The sequence below is a fragment of the Cyanistes caeruleus genome, chromosome 6 (genome assembly GCF_971803275.1).
Source record: "Cyanistes caeruleus chromosome 6, bCyaCae1.hap1.1, whole genome shotgun sequence".
NCBI classification, from domain to species: Eukaryota; Metazoa; Chordata; class Aves; order Passeriformes; family Paridae; genus Cyanistes; species Cyanistes caeruleus.
Genome location: NC_141706.1, coordinates 35,470,959 through 35,492,348, shown reverse-complemented (window position 1 = coordinate 35,492,348; position 21,390 = coordinate 35,470,959). Strand labels below are relative to the sequence as shown.

The 21,390-nt window shown below is 42.8% G+C and overlaps 1 protein-coding gene across 7 annotated transcripts in view; it reads right to left on the bottom strand.

The window, feature by feature from the left end:
• Positions 1–5,817: 5,817 nt before the first annotated feature.
• The window catches only part of ACTN1 (actinin alpha 1), an 85,960-nt gene continuing 70,387 nt past the window's right edge, over positions 5,818–21,390 (bottom strand). For 4 of the 7 annotated variants that reach the window (XM_086895854.1, XM_086895853.1, XM_086895859.1 and 1 more), the window contains exons 11-21: positions 21,095–21,242; positions 20,351–20,501; positions 17,842–17,950; positions 17,211–17,351; positions 15,257–15,439; positions 14,537–14,671; positions 13,463–13,642; positions 12,379–12,525; positions 10,762–10,842; positions 8,529–8,687; positions 5,818–6,710 (exon numbers count right to left, since the gene is read on the bottom strand). In XM_086895854.1, the coding sequence (XP_086751980.1) occupies positions 6,552–6,710; positions 8,529–8,687; positions 10,762–10,842; positions 12,379–12,525; positions 13,463–13,642; positions 14,537–14,671; positions 15,257–15,439; positions 17,211–17,351; positions 17,842–17,950; positions 20,351–20,501; positions 21,095–21,242 (1,593 nt within the window). In that variant the 3' untranslated portion in view covers positions 5,818–6,551. Of the gene's footprint in view, positions 6,711–8,528; positions 8,688–10,153; positions 10,220–10,761; positions 10,843–12,378; positions 12,526–13,462; positions 13,643–14,536; positions 14,672–15,256; positions 15,440–17,210; positions 17,352–17,841; positions 17,951–20,350; positions 20,502–21,094; positions 21,243–21,390 lie in introns of all 7 variants that reach the window. The other 3 variants (XM_086895855.1, XM_086895856.1, XM_086895860.1) reach the window with 2 other exon arrangements.

Sequence of the window (21,390 nt, the reverse complement as noted above, 5' to 3'; positions counted from 1 at the left end):
ACCTCTTGTGTGTGGGTAGCGTTTCTGGAAGCTATCACGTGCAAAATCAATTTTAGTAATAATGCTGTGTTTTAGTTCCCTCATTATTTTGCTTGGATTGGTCTCTCAGAAGCACATCTGAAAGCCCACTGGTAACTATTACTGTCCTGACTGCACATCTACAAATGTAAACAAATACTTACCTAGAATCAGAATACTTAAAAACCATAATCTGTTTATTGTTGGGATAAATTAACTGCTTTCTCACTTCCCTGAAGAAGAAATTTTATTTTCTCTGTCCCAGAAAGCAGGATGCTGTGGGTCAGCACCACAGATTAAATATTATGTCCTATTCATTAAGGAGAGAAGGTCTTCATTAAAGTGATCGTGATGGTCATGATGATGTTTGAATGTGCTTAATAATAAAGGTACAAAATGCTTTCTTAACTCTGCAGATTAAAGTAGTCCTTATTTTTCGGCAAATCCATACAATGAAAGCCACAGGGGCATACAAAAAAGACACAAAAGCAATTAAGAATCTAGGGGATGGTCTGGGAAAAGGTTTTAACTAGCTGTAGGATGACTGCAGCACTCAGTCATCAGCAAGGTGACAGAGCTGGGCCGGTTCATTGCTCCACCATGAACCTTCCTGACCACCACAGGCAAGTCACCTGTAGCTGGAGACAAATAACCACTCAGATACATTCCCTCCAGCACCTAACAGGTGCCAGCCATCCAGAAAGAATCTGTACAGGAAAGGTCTTGTACAGGACATTTGGAGACCAAAAACACCAGCAAATGAGCGAGGTGCTGCTAGAAGCACTGGTGAGAGGTCTAGGTCTGAACATCCTGCCCCTGCTCAACATAAATGCACCTGCCTGCAGCTGGGATGCCAGAGCCTTCTTCCATCTGGGATCCAAAGGATGGTCATGTCTCTGAGAAGAGTGCCAACTTGTTTGTAACAAGGACTAACTAGGGCTTGTTCTTTTCTTTGGCTGCCAAAAGATATGTTCATACCAACAGCATCATTTTGTAAAATGGCTTATCATTTAAAATACTTATTACTCTGGAAGCTGAGGTCTGCTGTCTTCCTCAGATTGAAGATTCAGGCTCCCACCCACCAGTGTCCTAACCACAGTGCGAGCCTGTGGTGGTGGAGGAGGGAGGCTCCTCTCACTCAGATTCTGTCACTGTGGAGCAGACAGCTGAGGGAGAGCAAGTATAAGGAGAGGCCTAGTGCTTGGGGTGCTGAGAGAGGCATGCTAGGGCCTGTTTCCCATCCTAAGGGTCTTTATCCTCTGCCTGTTTAATAGAAAATACCTAAAAAATACCTCTGTCAGGGACAGTAATGGAGCATTCTTTCTGCAAACCCATTGCCTAAATCATGGGCTCGTGCTTTCTCTCCTATTGCTTGAGTGCTTAATTATTTCACAGAGAGACAGAGGGCTGAGGACATGTTCCCTGGCAAGAGTATTATTGTTTCCTGCTGGTTAGGGTGTAGGGCTAGAAGATGTGCCTCCTGAGGAAGGATGAAGTGTTGAACCCACATTACTCTCCTAAGGTGAAGATATTTTAGGCAATTAGGCTTTTATGGAGAAAATGGGTGACAAACCCACCTTGAAACTTTGCAAAGGAAGCATCCCGTCTTGCTGGTTTGTGCTGCTCTTTTTACATGCGGTGAGATTTGCAGCCCCTGGTGATATGGGCTATTTGCAAAAGGGGTTCTTGGGCTCTGAACCACCAGACATGTCCCATGACACCACCTGTCCAATGGTTTCAGTCTCCCACTCCAGAGATGCTCTGAAGTAGAAACAGGTGTGCAGAGAAGGTTTAGGTGCAACAGGGAAAACCCTAGTGAGCAACACTTCCAGACTTGAGCACCAGATGGACACTGTTTGGATTGCAATTGTAAATAAAAGTTTCATATTTCTCCTTCTTTTGCCTTCTAGCAAAAGTGACATCTAGCCCTTTTTCCCCCCTGTGCCTTCTTTATCTGCACAGTGGGAGCAACACTAGGTGTTTCCCACAGAAGTAGTGAGATCGTGCTTTTGCACAGTCTGAGGGTCAGGGTCACTGAGGCATGATGATAACTAGAGGTCCTCAAAAGTCTGCTTGAATGCTGGCTAGGCCATCAAACTACTGACTGATAGAAAGTGGGTGTAAAGAGACTTGCTGAGAAGAGGTAAGATGGTGATGGGAGGTAGGGCAGTTTCTGCCAACATATTTTCATGCACGTATGTCCCAGAAGTCAAAGCAGACAACAAAACTGAGGTCCTATTTTCCTAGCTGTTGCATGGTATTCAAAGATGGGAAGAATCTATTTTACTATCTTATTGGTGAGATCTATAGTAGCTCTGAGCCCTCAGAATATAGAAAATATTCTTTTTCTCCTTTCATTTTCAGTGGGTTTAAATTGCTGAGATTTAAATCTATCTGAAATAGTCTTAGAGCATCCCTCCCTGTACAAGATGCAATCATCCATCCTTCCCAGTGGCTGACTTCTCTACTGACTGCAGCACTCAGCACATTTTCTCAGTGTCTGCTGGGAAATGTTCTTATAATAAATCATTACCTGTTTGCATCAGGATATGCCCTAGACTTTGCTAATCTGTGTTTACTATGCTAAGACTTTCCCAGCAGCTTAGTGCTAATACAGTGGATTTTAAGGGTTTTCACAGTAGCAACTCTTTCAGTAGCCAGTCACCTCAAGGGTTTAATTAATCCAACAGGATTAAGTTTTTTGTACTTGGCTACCACAGGGGTGGAAAAAGCCTGTCCTACCTCAGCATCTGTAGTGCAAGTAATGTTGTACAAATAATCTTGTTATGGTATGAAAATTATATTTGCATTCTGTTTTCTTAACATTTTAGTTCAAGCTGTTCCTTTTCACAGCCATTACAACCCCCCACCCTCTCCTTTATTTCCCTGATAAAACCAGTCAGATTATCTAGATGGAATCTCCATGGATATATGAATACTTCTTTGAAACCAAGTTCATTCAGGGTTGCAGACTAGTTTCCTTTCATTGTCTTCTGAGACTCCTGGCTCTGCTCCTGCACTCTGCTCCAAACCAGATGCCGGCAGCACGGGAGACATGCAATGGTCACAAGATAGATTTGAGAGGCTTTGGGAAATGTGGCTGACATTCTGGCAGGCAAGACAAGACCCATGTTGATTGAGCACTGAAGTGTTTTCTGCCCCTGTACTATCAGACAGTCAGGCTGAATAAGGCAGGTCACTGAGATCTCACCAGCCAAAGGTATCAACAGTCATGAAATTTTGATTTTAGCCAGTCTTGGGTAATTTCTTCAAAAAGTATTATTTCAATTTCCACACCTGAAATAGTGAGTATGGGAGACTGACAGAAATGGTTTACCCCTGAATGGAAGGAGTGAGCTTGAAGTGGATTGTCCACTTTTCTGTTCCTGGCAGGCAAAGGGGCAGTTGCTGAGCTGCAAACAGCTGCTTCCAGAGATGAATTTCATCAGGGCTGATGCCAGGCCTTGGCTAAAGAATGGCATGTTAGTGGCAAAACCATGAGCCTAATACCAAAAGCTGTTTTCACATTTCAGCGTAACTGCAATAGACTGTTAGGCCACACAATTGCAAGATAAATCTTGTGCTGCAAATGAGCAAGGTGAATGTCTTGCAGCAGGTCACGTAAGCTCCAGCCAGTTTGTCAGAGGCTGTGCCACCTGAGAAGAAACATGCCAGTATATTTCAGGCACACGTATTGCCAGTATTTTTAACCCTGTTCAAGTACTCAGAAGCATAGGCCAGAGCTTTCTGTTGCTGTTGACATCTCAGTTTCACCAAAGCAGTGCTGGGGTGCCAACTTTCACAAGGCTGGAGCCCACACATTGCCACAATCTGTGGTGTCAGCAGGGATGAGCCACCTGTTTTCTGTCAAAAAACTAGGAATACTCAGACCTAGCTGGTGTTTTGTGTGAAACCTGGTCACACATTGCAACACTGCCACAGCCAGAAAAAGATTTTTATGAAGACTTCTGGAATCTCCAAGCATGGACATGCAGAGTACTGTTGCCAGAATTATTCAAGGTAATTTGGCCTCATTCTCAGAGTGGCAGCAGACCTGGGCCCAAAGTGATGGCCCAAGGGACAGCTATGCTCTTTTCCAGCCCTTTTTCAAAATAATATGGATCTTTTCTCCAGACAGACATTTAATCGCCCAACAGATATTCCCCTTCTCCCCCACCCCAGTTTTATTGTTTAAATAAATAAAAATTTATTAAAATATCATTGCATCTTCTGGGAACAGGTACAACCTACAGGTTTTTTAAATCCAATTTTTTGACAGTGCAAATGTCCTTTTTCAGGTGCAGCAAACCAAGGACAGGGCAGCTACTGTGGAAGAGGAAAGAAAAAGCAAGGACCATGGATATTCAGAGGCAAACTTCAATAAAATTATCTGTTCAGGTCTCTAGTCATCCTCTGCCGTTTTAGCTTTCGAACAGATAACCTATGCTATGTACTTTAAAACATGGCAATGGAAATCAGCATACCATACCTTTGAAGAGGATAGTCCCATTTGCAGCAATATAGTAGTGACACAGCTGAAAATCAGTTTGCAAGTGAATTAAATACTGCTGTGGCTCCAAGTCCTACCAACCCAACTCCAATTCATATCAACCCCTCCAGGCTCCTCAGTATCACAGGTTTCAACACAGGAGGCTTCAGCTCAATTCCATCCCTCATTAACAACACAATCATAGCTAAGTTACACAAATTGTAACTTAACACCTTTGAAGATAAGCTGTGCTGAATGCAGCCTGGCCTCAACTATGTATAAAGCTAAATGGCATTTATTTGCATGCCCCCTGTAAATTCATTATCCAGCTTACAAGAGAATGAAGATCTTGGTGTATGCTGGAAAGAAGTGTGGTAGCAGACATTAGCATCTCCTCTCCAGATACAGTAGGCAGATATTGTCATGTTGGGATACATCACAACGTGCTGCTGTGATTTTTATTGCGTCCTACTGAAGGTCAGGAATAAACCAGAAAGCTGTGCTGAATCCCAACCCACCGTGTACAATACCTTCCTCAGGACTCAGCTCTGGGGAACAGAGGAGGATGTTACCAAGGTGCTCTTTGTGAATTTGCCCATGAATCCACCATTCCTGCAGTCATTGCTTCAAAATAAAATCTGCCTTTGGGACTAGAGACAGAGGTATGTGCTTATACCTATAAAACACTTACTTGAAACATGTCATGAAGCAGTAATGTTATTTTGCTCCTAACCATGTGTTTCCTAAAAAAGTTGTGGGAGGGCAGGAAATGCACCTGTAATATGAGATGGCTGGAAGGGATTAGCTGCTTCCCTTTGCCAATTTCTGGACACAGGTGTGTGCATGTTACTTTATGACTTAATAAAAGTCCCACAGGAGTTGTCCTGAAGGCTGCTTTCTTTTGTATGTCTAATAAAAGATGACCCCTGGAGGAATCTGTGATGTCAGAAGATGTAGTAACAAAATCAGTCAGATGTTCAATATTGAGCATGGAACAGTAGATGGATTTTTCATGGATGATTTAAGATAGGATTGTTGTTTGTACAGTTCTAGTAACTAATTCTGTGCTGGTTTTTAAGAAGCAACAAGAATATTACTTCTAAAGATAGGGGTGTATTGGGGATTTAAAGTGGTCATTCAGCTGTGAAAATTTCAACATTATACAGCAAGAATGAAAAGGTTATGGGGCTGAGAATATACCTTTAAATGTAGTGTAATTTCAATTAAAACCATTAATTTTGTGTTCTCCTTATAATGTTTAACTAGATATGGTTAAATTATTTTACTATACAAATGAATAAAGTCTAGAGTTGTTATCACAAGAAGTTTTTAATATGGTTTGTGACAAGCAATATCAAAGTTATCAACTCTCAAGCTTCATGTTCTGAAACCAGACAACTCTCAGCAACAAAAAAAGTTGTGCACTGATAAACATAGGAGGCGTATTGTATTTTTTAATTAAATATGAAAACATGAGCTGTGTACATTATTTTTTCCCTAGAAAACACAGCCATTTCAAAAGTTTATCATAAAATATTTTCATGAAATGAGTGAACCAGCAAACACATGCACTTGTGTGCCTTCCCCCCTCCCAAGATAAACGTGATAAGAGAGACATACGCAAATGTAATAGTTAACAGAACAAGTGGAGTTTTGTCATAGTTTGGTTCTTTTTGGAAAGGATGGAATGTAACATTGTGCTTGACTTTCTGTGTCACAACAAAAAATATTTGGTGCAATATTTTAACATTTTCTTTTTAAGTTTCAATCTGATGGAGAAAAATACCTTTTTCTATAATAAAATATGTCTGTTCTTTTTAAAACGTAACTTTTTTGCACAAAATAATTTTGTAAACTGTTATTTCAAGGGCAAGGTAGGCGGTCCCATGTCAATGTCCTCCCCCCCACTTAAAAATGTGATCTGTTATCTGAAGCAAAACAGGAAAACACAAAAAAGAGCGGAGCAGAGGTTGCTTTGCAAAGAGAAAATAGGGCGTGTTGGACGGGGGAGAGGGGAGGGAGCGTGTGGTGGGACAGAAAAAAGTTAAAGGTCACTTTCGCCGTAGAGCGCTGTGGAGAAGGACATGTAGTCCAGGGCACCAGGTACAGCATCACGGCCATTGTAGGGTGCCATCCTCGCAATGCAATATTCAGCCTGGTCAGGAGGCAGCTCCCGCCGCAATTCATCCACAGTGATGTAGTTCTGCAACGAGGACAAATGATAAGGCAGTCGTTACTTTCTGGAAACTGACTGTCCTCCGAGGGACAACCATGCCCTGTCCCACCAGGGCAGCAGGCAACGCTCGGGGACAGGATCCCAACAGCTACACCTGTGCTGTGCACCCACACAGGGAGCTCTCTGCACTTACACCCTGGGAGGATATGCACTCCATCCCTGCTGTTTGGACACGCACATGGTTTTTACAACAAAGATTGGTTTTGCAAAAGAAACGCTGGTGCAGCTAAAGAAAAACCTGGAGGTAAGTCAGGCAAGTTGTTAGTGTTAGGACTGTGCCTTCCTGTTGACAAAGGAGGTTCTGCTTAAAGTAAACGGGAGGAAGCAGACATTTAATTTGGATGCTGCTGCTCACCAGCAGGAGGTAACAGCTGCTCATGCTGCTTGGGAGTTGCCATGCCCTCTCTTCAGAGAAAGGCAAGGGGCCATCCCCACTAATTCTTGCTAGTGCACCAATGCAGGCAGCAGACAAGCAAACACTTTGTATTGCCTCCACTGTTCCAGCAACAACCCTTCCACTGCGGACATCTTTAATAAGCAAGCAAAACTTATGTAAGGTTGGCTTCTGGAGACTGGCTGTGGTGAGCTGAGCTAGCTTGGCTTCTCCCCATGCAGTAGGTAACAGTAGTTGCCTGTTTGCTAATCATAATCACTATGTTGTCTTCAGCTAACTGACTCACGGCCATTTGCAGTCTGCCTGAGCAATAGCTCAGGTTTCACGCCATCCATCTCTCTCCTGTGACCTCTTAGCATTTCTTTTTGCCTTTCACATTAATGACTGGGGTATGAGGGATTTTTATTCATAATGAAATATGAATTCATGATACAGTCACCAGAGCATGTTAAATGCTAACAAATATATGTAATGTACTGTACAGAGTAAACAGTAAGTAATACTGCATCTCAAAGTACCTATTTATTCAGTAGTTAGCTGATCTGAATAACATGGAATTTTCAGGCCTCGAGAGACAATAGAACTGGCTTTGGTCAGGTATATGTTTAAAGGACAGGTATCATGGGTTTCTAGATTATGATTACAAAAAGATTCTTAGTGAAAAATGGAAACCAGTACTGGATTTAAGGGTAAGTCATTACAATCTGAGAAATGGCATCCAACATTTCATGTGAGATAACTAAAATCATTAGCAAATAAAGAGATACATTAATATTACATGTACATATTATTTTTTCAGTTACATAAAAGATTAGTGGGCATTGTTATATAAGAAAAATAAGATTACTTTTTTTATCAGCTGCTTCCCCTGATGATGTGAATTCTAAACATTAATACTTTCCATATCAACCCGAGTTTTCCTACATTCAACCAATTTCTACGGTTAAAATGTTTCCCCTGCAGATACAGCACATCTTCAATGAAAATCTATTGATTGTATAAAAACTCAAGAGTGACATGTAGATCTGAGAAAGGTCATCTCAAGTTTACAGCTGTCAGTAATGAACAGTTTTCAAGACTAATCAAAATCCATCTGTTGAACTTGTTAATTTTAAAATAACAAATTGTGACCAAGCTCTTAATTAAAATATTGAAGCAAGAGTGGGCTGCAAAGTTCTGACTGACAGCTGAGCAGGACTTTTGAGTGCCTTAGCAGGCTGCTCATTAACCCACACTTTAACCTTGCACTCCTCCAGCACTACAGAATGTTCCTGTGAAAACACCCTCCCCATTGCAGAGTGCTTCCCTTGACACTTTCCCTCAGAGACAAGAGAAAAAAAAAAGAAAGCAGAAGTTAAGCAGATACAGGAAACCGAGGTGTGGAGTCTGACCTTATCTCCAGCCAGGATCTTGAAGGAAGCCATAACCTGGTCAGCAGTATCTGTATCTGCCGTTTCCCGGGACATGAAGTCGATGAAGGCCTGGAAGGTCACTACACCCAGACGATTCGGGTCGACGATGCTCATGATGCGGGCAAACTCTGCCTCTCCCTGGAGAGCAAGAGAGTCATGTAAGCCTGGGTATTTGGGCAGCAGCACGCCCAAAGTGAGGAGAAACCGTTCAGCAGCACACCTCATAGGCTAGAAAACAAAGCCAAATAGAAACCACCTCTGGGTTTTTTTTAATCAGGATGTTCTTTTTTAGCTTGCTGTTGTGTACAGATTCTTCCCACTCATTTGTCCTCTGGAATAAAACACTGCCAGCTGTGCCTGAGGGCAACATCCAGCTCTAGGACAATGTTCCTGCTGGGGAACAATACCGACTAACTACAGAGGAGGACCCAAATTTCTCTAAACATGTGCTAGATGTCTGTAGCAGTATTGGAAGATCTGCACTCCTAAAATCCTTTTACTTTCATTTACTTGAAAGAGAACTTCTACAATTTTCTTCAGCTGACAGAAGAAATGTCTCTGGGATGTTTCATAGTATTGTACTCATCTTTAACAGGCAGGTTTTGCAAAGAAGGACTTGCATATCTGGAGTGGCCCAGGGAAATAATCTCTACAGGAAAGATCCTACAGAGAGGTTTTGCCACAGAAACCAAAACGTTTTAATGTAGTTTTCTTCATTTCTTTCTGCACTTAAGCCAAAGGTCATCTATTCTCATCTCTGGAACTCCTTCCTCCTCAGGTAAGGAGGAGGGAAGAGCAGAGCAGAGTCTTCTGGGAACAGGCTCTCTTAACACATTTAGAACATTATACCTTAGTAATTAAGATACCTAATCAAATGTTACTGTCCTGGCACACTACACCAAAGACTCAGCATTTATACTGGGCTAATGAGTAAAATGATTAAACATTGCTTTGCCTGATATCAGGAGCAGACACCAAGAGTGCAGATGAATATACTTGCAGTGCACTATTCTCCTGCCCTTTGAAGAGCATCAGTCTTTGGTGAAGCTCTTCCTATGAGTTGTCATGCCTCTCACGGTGCCACATGTTACTGCTCTGAAAATTCAGGTATTCTGGTGAGGGAAAAGCTATGGGGAGAATGACTGGAGCTTCAACTTACATGTACAGGAAAGGAGATGTGAAGCAAATGGTAGGAATGAGAGAAGCAGCATTCTGAGTGTATTCAGAAGTGAGGTAATGTATACTTCCAAATAATTTCAACTGATATTCAGGGCTGGGGGAGGTTGTGTGTGCTATGCAGAGAGCAGACACCGATATGAGGAAGCTTATTATTTCTTCCACTACTACTAGTAGCTACACAGTTTGATAAATATAATTTTTATTTGAACCATACAGGAATTAGACAATTATTTCCATTTTTTTTTTACCTTTGGCAAGAGCTGTGAGACAAGAATTTTACATGTACAACTAAGACTAGATTTAATACTGCTGATAATTCTGGAAAGTAAGGCTGTATTTACCTTGATTCACTACACATTCTCCCTGTATTTTTGAAGATGCCTACAGAATCACTTTGAATAGGAGTGACAAGGGCTCTACATTACCATATTGTAACCCATGGAGATAAGGCAGGCTCGGAAATCTTCACAATCCATCATACCAGTCTTCTTCTACAGAGAATGACGCAAAGATGGAAAAAGCCAAGAGAGAAACGGGAGACCAGTCCAGGGAGAAATGAACCCACAGGAGACATTATAAAGAATGAGTTTCAGCGGGTAAAGACAGAAGGAGGATTTACAGGACAATGAAAAATAACAGAGGCAAGGTAGTTTGTGAAATCATGAAGAAGCAAAGGTGGTTTTGGCCATGGAATAATTTATACACAAGAAACATTGGTGATGAAAAAAAGGGCAAGAAGATATTAAGCAAGACAGATTGAGGAATGGACAATAAAAAGAGTTTTAAGGGACAGAGAAGTAAACGGAACAGTTTGAAGACATAAAAGGAGTTCTCCCAGGACAAAAAAATTAAGGAATTAAAAAGGAATAGATGCCAAAGTGCATTTAGAGAGGAAGTAGTATAGAAAAGAGATGTATACATAGTCAAACACAACAACAACAGATGGATTAAGACAAACAAGAAAAGAAAGGGAAAAAACTGTTATTTTTTCACAGTTTAATATCTGGCTGTGTTCACCACTAGCTTTCAGTACCTGTGCATCGTTTCCAATATCGTAACCCAAGCTGATGAGACAGGCTTTGAATTCCTCAGGGCCAAGTGTGCCGGAGTGGTCCTGGTTATGCGGTGTGCCAGGCAGCAGGACATGCAGTGCCAGTGGGGTGACGGTGTGGGGCAGAAGGACGGGACACACAGAGGAGATCAAAGGGAGGTGAAAGGACAACAAACAGGTGCACCATGCAGTGGGTGAGAGAGGAACACGAAGAATGACATGCAGATAGAAAGACAGGGAAGAAAAATAAAAAGTGCACAACATTAGATATCACAATGACATTTCAGGATGTGCTAAAAATGCTCTTGGAACAGTTCCTTCTCAGAGAGCTCATGTTGAGAGCATTTGAATGACAAAAACAGCTGATGCTCAGAAGCCTCAAGATCTCAATCTCCCAAGTGAATTACTTGCATCACTGCTTGTTATCCAGTGTCAGAAGCCCTGTGTTTCACTAGTAACCCAGAGTGCAGGTAAGCAGGCAGAGGCAGTGGGAAGCATTGCCTTAATCTTATAGTCAAAAGCTCCACTAAAGGAGTAGGTGAGGGCAGGTATGTTTGACAGCACACCTAAGGAAGCTTAGCTGTCATGGCATCCCAGGAACAGACAAAGAAAACCAGCTGAAGCTCAGAGGAGCAGCATTATGGCTGTATTTATGAGACCTGCACAGGAGGTGGAGCTTCAACTGGCAAAGCTATTTCAAGTGCTCAGCTCTGCAAACAGCACGGATATACAGTGCAGCACAACATGGCTTTGGCAGCTGCTCTTCCCTTTGCTCACTGCCCGCTCCCCCAGTGTTTGGATGTACCCACCAAATACACAAATACGCAAGATACTACAGGAACTAAGTATCCCCATCCATCCTACAGAATTTTAGCTCAGAACAGCCCCAAAGCACTGAAGAACCCCTGCCTGCTTGCTGCCACCACCTCTGGCCAGATCAAGGAAGCTAGAGACAGGATGATGAAGTGACTTTCTTCAAGAAAACACAGTTTTTGAAGTCAATGTTAAGCCTCCATAATCAAATAGTTGAAGGTGGGAAACCCGTTTTGTCTGCATAAACATTTGGACTTTTGTGAAAGAAGGGACAAATGACATGAAGGTCAAAATAGAAAATTTACAGGGCTCTATGGGTCCCTCTTCTAGCAAAGAACCCATGGTTTATTTTTCTTAGCTAGAGAAGGGCTGAAATAGCCAGTGTTCAGCAATATAAAAGAATTGCCAATCTCTGAGGGAGGGCTCTCCTCAGATATAGTAGAGATGGTATAGAAGAGTAGAGAGCAGATGGTCCCAGTAAGTTTATAAATCAAAATAATAATCTGCTCTCTGGAGAGGAATGGATAAAAGTCTGATTGCCTAAAAAAGCCTTCAAGCTTTTCCATACTCTTGCTTTACCAGGAAATTTTGCAGTTTCCTGTGCAGACGTACTTCTCCCAGGCTAATAATCAGTTGGCAGTCTCACAGAAATGAGCGTTCCACAGGAGAGGCATTTTAAAGAATGAAACATCTTCTGTGATCCCGTTTTATCGCAGTGACCGCTTGTTTGTTATTGCACTGTGCAGTCCACATGGAAGCTTGTAGCTGCAGTCAGCACTGACTTACCCTGTCAAAGTGGTTGAAAGAAGCCCGGAACTCATTCATCTGTTCCTGGCTGATTCCTTTGGCATCACGGGTCAGAATCTGGTTTTCCACTTCATTGATGGTTCTAGCGATTGTTGTTAGTAACTGCTCCCAGCCCACGCGGATATGCTGGCAAAAGAGGTCAGGACATATTGAAATTAAGAAGTTGCTCCTCTGCTTTTGAGGCCCAGGATCAGTTCAGATTCTGTGGATCAGATGTGCTACTTATTGCAAATTAAATTATTCTAGTGTGCAAGGCAGTCCCTGGTGTCCATTTTCTCAGAAAAGATTCCTTCTAATCTGCAGGTGTTTAAAATCTGAATTGTGACCCAAAAAAAACCATGCTGAAGAAGCAAATTTCTGATCTTTCTTTCTCTTTCTTAAGAAAATCTTGCTCCTACCACAAAATTCCTTTTCCTGGTCAGAGCAACATACTGGATGCCTTTAACACAAATGAGAAGCAAAACCAGAGTTTCTAGGACTTAATTTAAGCAGAAACTTCTCCTGACCAAGAAACTGAATAAAACACAGTGCTTCGAGGACACTGGTGCTCCCCTGCCCCTGCTGTTGCTTAATGGAAAGCTGGCCAGAAACCAAAAAAACAAGTTTCAAAGGCTATGTTCAGCTGGACTAATGCTGACCTCAGATTGCTCCCAAGAAACCTAACATTATCAACAGAAAGCCAGTCTCTGACTCAAAAAAACTTCTGTTGGACTTTTCTGTTCTGCCAGGTAGTGGCAGCTCAAAATCATCAGCACTTCCCTTTCTAATCCCAGCTAACACAATCAGGTGGTAGGAGAAACAAGACCTGTCAATTTTTCAAGCAACACTATGGGATCGCATTCAGGTTGTTTCTACCGCCTATATTTGGAAGTACATTGGAATGGGTTGGCACGAAGTACAGAAAGGCAAAAATGAAATTCAGTGACATGCTGTTGCATGCTTGGCCATATTATCAAGCTCTCCATTTTCCTGAGAACCACAGAACGTTGCCAGAGCTGTGCTGACAGCTGACGCAAACTGGCCACAGCAGATGAGGCTGCCTAATTGCTGCCAAAACATTTACCTCCATGGTGTAGTTGGTGTGCTTGTTGTCAAAGATAAGCGCTTCCTGGATCAGCTGGTGGTCTCCTTCCAGCTGGTCAATCTTTGGTTTGTAATTCACAATGCTTTTCTCGTACTGCCTCAAGTGGTTTAGCTGGTCCTCCAGGGTCCCATGCATCTCTATTGAAATGCGGCCAATCTCCTGCATTAGCAAAGCCAAAGGAGTTAAGACTCCACTAAAAGGACAAGCCCCAACATGGCTGACATTTATTGCAGCAATTTCACTCTCACACAGGATGATGATTCAAAAAAAAAAAAAAAACAACACTCTCATGGAGCAGTTACTTCACAGGAGCTGAGACGCTGTCAGCAAAAAAATTAGCACAGCCCTGAACATTTTCCAAGTGAGGTGAATCACATAAGATGTGTCTCATACAAAAATACAAAAGAAAAGGAAACTGCAGTCCATAAGCTAGAAATCTACCAAGGCAGATTTTTTTCTGGTATACTGTCTGCCACTAAGTTAGTTCTTCGTAGACACATAGTTCTGTAATTGCTCTCTTCTTTCCAGCTCCTGCCATCAGTAATAGCTTTGTATTTTTACGTTTCATTAACTACAATGACTTTAACACAAACCTTACTTAAAGAGAGATCTCCCTTAAAAATGTCTATTCTGCAGATGTTTGGTCTATTAAATGTATTTATTTAGTCACATGTATTGAGTTGATACATGTGACTAAATATAAACATATTTATGCATATCAACATGACCATTGCTGTGCAAGCAATTACACAAACTGTCTCTGATCTAGAATTTTTAATTTGTTGTATATAAACACAAATCTCAAAATACCAGTGTTCTCCACCTTAAGTAATGCTTTTTTTGGTACTAGAGTTAGAGGAAGAAAAGTACAAGTGCTTCAGTAACCAATATCAATCTTGGTATTCTTCATATTTTCTATGATGCTTCTCTTGCTTGAGAAGACTTGAAGAAAACCTGAAGAAAGAATGGCTGTGACAGTGGTCAAGGGAGATCTCGATTAAGAGTATCAGTGAAGATCACAAAGGAAAACAGTGTTTCAAAATTTCAAACTACCTCCATCTTGGTCTGGATCCAGGGTCCAATGACATTGGCCTGTGCCCCAAACTGTTTACGAAGTCGTTCATTTTGCTGCTGGCGAGCGTGTTCTTCCATCAGAGCTTGATCCCTTCTGGGAACCAGCTGCCGCACCTACAACCGAGAGTACCTCAGTGTGCAGTTAAGACACACAAAGGCACATGTACAGGAAATGCAGAAGTTGTCACAAGGGAGGGAAGAGCAGGTGTTTGCACTGAATACAAGCAGTCATATAGTTTAAGTCACAGTAGGCAAGTTCACAGAATGTGAATCCTATGTGCTGCAGGATATACACAAACTCATGTCAGGCCATGGAAGACCAGAAGCAGCTTCTATTCATTGTTTGGGTTTTTGGTAGCTCATGTTAATTGAATTGCAGGATTCTGTTGAGATTCACATGCTATACTTACCTGCAAGTCAGCTGAAGACAAAAAAAACTCAAAGCTTTCAAATTTAGCAACTTTAATTTAGAATTAGCATGTAAAAGAGGGTCTGACATGCCTTAGGCATTTATATCAAGGATTGCTTTCACTTTCCAAATATACAGCAATTGAGCCAAAACCAAATGACAAAACCCCACTAAACTCAGCAGTAAAGCAGGAGAGGGTAATTGCACAGTAAATAATCAATTTCCTGGGCCCACAGTGGTTGAGCAGTGACATTGTCCCCCACTACCCAGCAAGGCTGGAAAGAACTCACATGTTCCCATTTGCCATTGATCTCATGTGGGGTGATTGTAGTGTAAGGATTTGTTCCTGCCATGTTGACATGATATGTCTGGACAATCTTTGAGACTTCATTGTGGATTCCCAGGATGGCTTGTCGCTCCTTGTCGGCATCTGGCAAGGTGGCTTTGAACTGCTCATGAGCTGTGGTCAATCCCTACAGAAGGAAGGCAGCAACAAAGGGAGGGCAAGAACATTACTTACGAAACAGCCTCTTCATCAAATGTATTCCTGAAGTGACTGCAAAAGCTAACATATTCCCAGGACACAATGCAGCCTACTCTACTACACTTTTCAGGTTCTCTCAATATCACTAAATGAGATGTTTTAAGTAGTTAAATGATGTGAAGTCTTGTTTTTCCCCTCTTTCCATATCATGTTGACCAGTGACAGAGATCACATACCAAAAAAAGGTGGAATAATACAGGCTCAAAATTCAATGGCAACTATTTCTCAAATGCTGCTCAGTGACTGCTTGTCAGCCTCTTTGGAGAAGATCTGACTACCAGAATTACCATTAAAAAAAAAAAGTCTCACTAGTTTAAATGTGCTATGTTTTCTTCTCCCATTAGGTAGGCACTATTTCTACACCCAAAGTAACTCATGAGTACTAAGGGCCAGATTCAATTTGGTCAGAGTCAGTTAGAACCAGGTGAAGGTCTTCCAACAACTTGCACAGGCATCACATGCTCCTGCTGCTGGAAAACAGCTCCTTCTCCCTGACCCCAACAGGCCCTTCCTGCTCCCCGTCTCACTGCGGTGCCCGGGCCGTGCTCCGAGGACTGATGGCTGGGGCAGCCTTGCTGGTAGTTTGTAGCCAACTGACAAGCCAGCTGGTCCTGGCTCATCTCCCACTGCTTCTACAGGCCTTTAAGGTACTTGATCCCAGAAACCTAGAAGATCAAGTCTAGGGAAGCGAACGCAGGGAAAGAGGCAGGAAAGCGCATGGGAAACAGAGGTGTGTGCAGGGATAACCAAGGGAACAGTGTGGACAGAAGAAGTAATGAAAGTAAACCACGTGATTAACTGCTCTCTCTCACAACACACACTGTTAACTACTTTCTGTAAAATTCCTTCCTTACACGGTGACTCACTGCTTTGCAGCTGCTGTAGTGGCCATAGAGACGTAATACAAGTCTGGGGGCTGGGAAAGACATTGCAAACAGTCACAAGGAGACAATGGAAATGTTTAAGTGCTGTTTAGATTATTTTGCATTATGAAAGATTTAATGAACCCCTTTGTTCAGGAGGGAAGGATGGAAGTAACGAGTAGCAGCTCAGTAACGTCACTACTCTGCCACCACCCTGGCTGTCATGGTTCCCTGTACATCTCCATTTGCTGCCTCAATGATGGTCACGCTCCTGTCAGCCATTCTGGCAAAGAGCTGACTTTCATTCTTCCCACAAATCCATCAAGTAGGTGAAATAGAAGTCCCACTGCAATCCAGGAAAGAGTAATTCCTGCTCTCTAAGGGCTGCAAATTACCTGTATATACCTCAAGTTGCTTACCTAACACCCTTTCAGAAGGGGAAAAACTGAGATACTGTCTTTGTTGTCTTAGAGAAGGCAAGACAACTTTGATTTCAAATGGTAATTCAGCACCAAAGTGGACAATTCTGACTTTTCTTGTGCTCAGCACCAAAAACCAGCTAGTAGCTCAACTGTCCTCATGGTACATCCTATCACAAAGGACTAAACGACATATTGTCAATGTATGTATGTATGCTTTATACCTATTCAGATACAGGTTTTTGGAGAAAATCAAAGAAAAACATACTCATTTTTGTTTCTCTTCATAAGGCTCACACAACAGAGCAGAAGCACAAAATATAACCTATAAATTCATACCACTCTGAATTCATACAACTCAGGAGATCCCAAACTTCTCACTGTCCCCACCTAACTGGTGCAAATGACAGCTCTGTACCTGGATCTCCTCAATGGTGTGAACGATAAATGTGTCCTGCAGATCCTCCATGGCCCCTTCCATCCAATTATTGAAAGGGGCAGCTCGTTTGGCATACTCCAGGTACAACTGATCAATTGTTTCTAGTAGTTTCTCTGTCCTCTGTGCATGCACAAAAAGAAATAAAAAAAAAAGAAAATCAGGAGAGATGGTTGGAGAAGAATTATCACATAGATACATGGGCTGTCTGAATTGCCCCTTCCTTTCAGACCTCCTTGGTGCTCCCAGGATGGCATGTCACTAAAAATCTCACTGCTGTTAGAGATTACACACTGGACAGATTTTTTTCCCTCCAAGGGAAATAAAAGAAATCCAAGGTCCTCTGAGATAAAACAAAACAAGGCAGAATTTCAGGCAGAATGAGCTTATAAAATACAAAAAAAGTAAAAATAAACAAATCAATAGCCTGAGTAAACAAATGGCACCATAACTGGGCTGGAAGAAAAACACCCTAAGCATACTGAAATGTAACCCTTGTTTGCAGTCCAGCATGTTCTAGGAGTTCACAAGGGAGCTGATATTGCTTGTGCCCACTGCAGCTTGGACGCCACGAATGCACTACCCACAAGGTCCAACTTGTAATATATCTCACCTCCAAGGCTTCTCTACGTTTCTGGGTTAGGGCACCCAGATTATCCCATTGATCACAGATCTTCTGGCACCTGGCATTGACACTGGGTGAGTCATAGTAGTCCAGCTCACTATAAAGGGTGGGGAAAAAAATGACAAGTAATCAAATAATGACCCTGTACAGAAATAAGAGAAACACATTAGAAATCTTGATCAGTCTTGAAGACAGAGTCTGACACAGAGATTGTGGTCGCTGCAAATAAAGCAAGTCAGGATGATACCAGGATCTAGTTTAGGAAACACTGTACATTATGCTGAATCAAACAGCACAGAACAGGACCACCCAAGGCCTCAACAAATACTGAGGCTGGCTACCTGATGGGAATAACTTGCTAAAGGGGGAAGGGAGCATAGACTTTTGCTCCAGCTGGAAATAAGGAGATTATGATCAGAGCAATCTGCTCCTGTATTCTGCTAAGAACATTATGCAGTCTAACAAATTGTGTCTTACACATCAGAATGGAAACTGAAGATTTTATTAGGAACACTAAGAAACTGCTCAAGATTGTCCTAAGAATTGCATAGTACAGGTGGCAAGGAATAGCTAAATTACATAACCCAGTAAATTTATTTAGGACAATCCCAGAATAACTGTGTAGGATTCTCTCCTATATGCCTGAGGAGAAGTGCTTTGCTGACACGTCTATAGGCTGACACTCAAGGAACACAGGCTGGTAAAAGTATGACTGGGGAAAGGAGAGCACAGGGGCACACTAAAGCTTGCAGCCTTGCATTGCTTTGTGCTCAAGGTTCTGCACATGGTCAGACAGAGAGAAATCTGCAGGCAGGAGACCAGCCAATCTGGAAAGTGTCAGCCTTGAAAGAAAAACCCAAAATAAATCACTGGGAAAAAATCAGAGTGACCCTGAGCCATCTGATGAGCAATTCTTTAAGCAGTAATGCAAGTTACATTCTTGCCTCCCCCAGCCTAGTTTCTTCATGCCATTGTATTGCCCTCCTGGGGTGTGTGGGCACAGCTGTTGGTAGAGTCCTCCAGTAAACTAGCCAGGAAACTGATTTGGGCTAAAAATAACTTCTTTCCTAGATTTTTAATCCAGATCAGTTGCTTGATCTACTTTGCTACACAGCCAGCACTGCAGATGAAAGAACTCCTTCTGAAAGCCTGACTTGTAACACACCTGTGCTGGACCACTACAGCTAGGGAGGGGAGCATGCCATGCCCCCAAACATTCCTGCCATGGGCAGCTGCAGTGGCTTCTTCCACACCCTCTGCATCTCTCTGGCAGTGTGCCTCTGGGGGAGAAAAGAGCTCTGCCATATTTTTCCAGGGCATGGCCTCTTCTGAAATGGAAGATGGCTTTTATAACAATAGCAGAGCCTGCTGTTCTCACACTTTCGAAGAAATAACCTCTCCCACAGCTTAGGCCTCAGTCTTCTCTGTTGTTCTTAGAGCTGCAGCTGCTTTGGCTGACATGCAGTGTGTGCTTGGGAAGTAGTAGGTCAGGTAATGCTTGCTGACTAGACAGACTCAGTTTTAATCTTACTGCCATGGAGGATTGCCTTGAACCCTCCTCCTGTTCCAAGGTCAATCCTCCAGTGGACAAGAGAGCAATTCTGTAAATCTCTGTTGTTAAAGAAGATAATGATCTTGATCCAATAATCTTAATTTTTTAGAGAAAAACAGCTCTTCAGCCCAAGAGGACTGATCTTGGCCCAGACATTAACCTCAGACGTCCAGTGTAATACATAAATCTTTTTAAAACAGGAAACAGAGTCAAAACCAAGTAGTTCAGACTGTTTTTTGCCAAGAAACATGCAGGGTTTCAAAACCTCCCTGAGCTGCTGCCACTAGCTCTTTGCCTGCCTGCTATCTCTAGCAATGCTGATGAGTCCCCCATTTCTCCTGGTAGGCTGTATTACTCCAGGAAAAGGAGTGGAGGTGAAGGCTTCCAAGCTGGAGGGAAGCAGGGAAAGAGCCGTTCTGCTCTGAGGATGCCCTGCAGTGAGTGCTGAACAGAGTGCACACAGTGCAGGTACTCCTGGGGGAAAGAATGAGGCCACAATGGGCTCAAGCAGCTTTTTCCCTGCTGGAATAAGGAAGACTTTTTGTTTTTTAATAAAAGAGAACAAACTGAGTCACTCCTATCATCTCCTCTTTGCTTCTGTTCCTGGAAAAATATGACAGTGCTACAACTCTGAAACAGAGCATGTGCCAGCAGCAGGTCAGACTCTTTAGGAAAGGGTTCATGGTAGCATAATGAACTGGAAGAGGATGGAAACTTGGCTTAGGAATATAACCCTGCCTCCTCCTCAACAGCACCCACTGCTCATCCATTTTCTGGTCTGTTTTTCTGGTGTCCAGATACTGGATAGCAGTATCCTAGATACTGTTTGGAAACACTGGGAATTCCCAGCATTTTTGTATGGGGATGGATTTTTTGCTCTCCAGAGGGCAAGGCTCACTATGTGTCCCTGGCCCCGAGGATGGGACGTGCACTGTGGTGCCGTACTTGAGCTCTTGTGCAATAGCAGCAATCTGTTCCACGCGGTCCTGGTGTGCAGCCAGGTCACTCTCAAAGGCCTCGTGTTTCTTCAGCAGGGCCTTTATCTCCGAGAGGGTCGCAGTTTCGTAATCCTTCTGCTGCAGCATTGCTTCCTTACCTGGGGAGGGAGCCAAAGGACAGAAGAATAAAGGACAGAACCCAGGGTGGCCAAAACCAGCTCTCTCCACCCAGGGACCCTCGAGGGCCATCAAAAGGGCATCGGCCTCACTCCAGCTGCCCTGCCCAAGGCTTGTCCCCGTGCCTGCTGGCCTAGAGAAGCACAATGCTCACTTTCAAATCACGAAGTGTGAGTTTGCCATTAACAACACAGAAAGGCACATAATGTAGCTTAAGCCAGCACTGTCACAGTTTATACTGGACTCGTCTCAGTATGTGCAAAATGGGTTATGCTGATCCTGTAAAAGCCAATGGTAGCATTTACTGTAGAAGAACTTTTCCTCTGCTCTGTAGCTGCTTTCTTCTAGCCCAAGTTCTTACTGTGCCACAGTTAGGAAATGGCAACGTTGACTGCATAACGCAGAACAGAGATCAAGCTGGTTTCTATACACTGTTTTCTAATAAAATAAGAAATAAATCTAGCCTTCTCAAAAGGAAACTCTCACGGAAGGACCCATGCAGAATCCATCTCCTCCTCCCTACACAACAACCAGCACTGTGTCAGGCAATAGGAAGCATGTAGGTTGGCATTACCATCTGTCCAGGACTCATGAATGGATGCCTTCTGCCGGAACTTCTCTGCCAGGTGATCCAGCCTCTCTAGCCTCCGGATCTCATTCAATAACCACTCCTCGTAGCCCTTCTCAGCCTGCTCTAGGCCACCCCAGGCATTGTTTATATCCTAGAGACAGAAACATGAAAAGGAAAGGCAAGTTGGAGGGAAGATGTTCACCAGCATTAGTCTCAGTGAACTACATGGCTCCAACTGATTGGAGGGAGTCAGCATGGGCTTTTCATCTCACAGGGATCTGGAGACAAGTTAGGGAGAC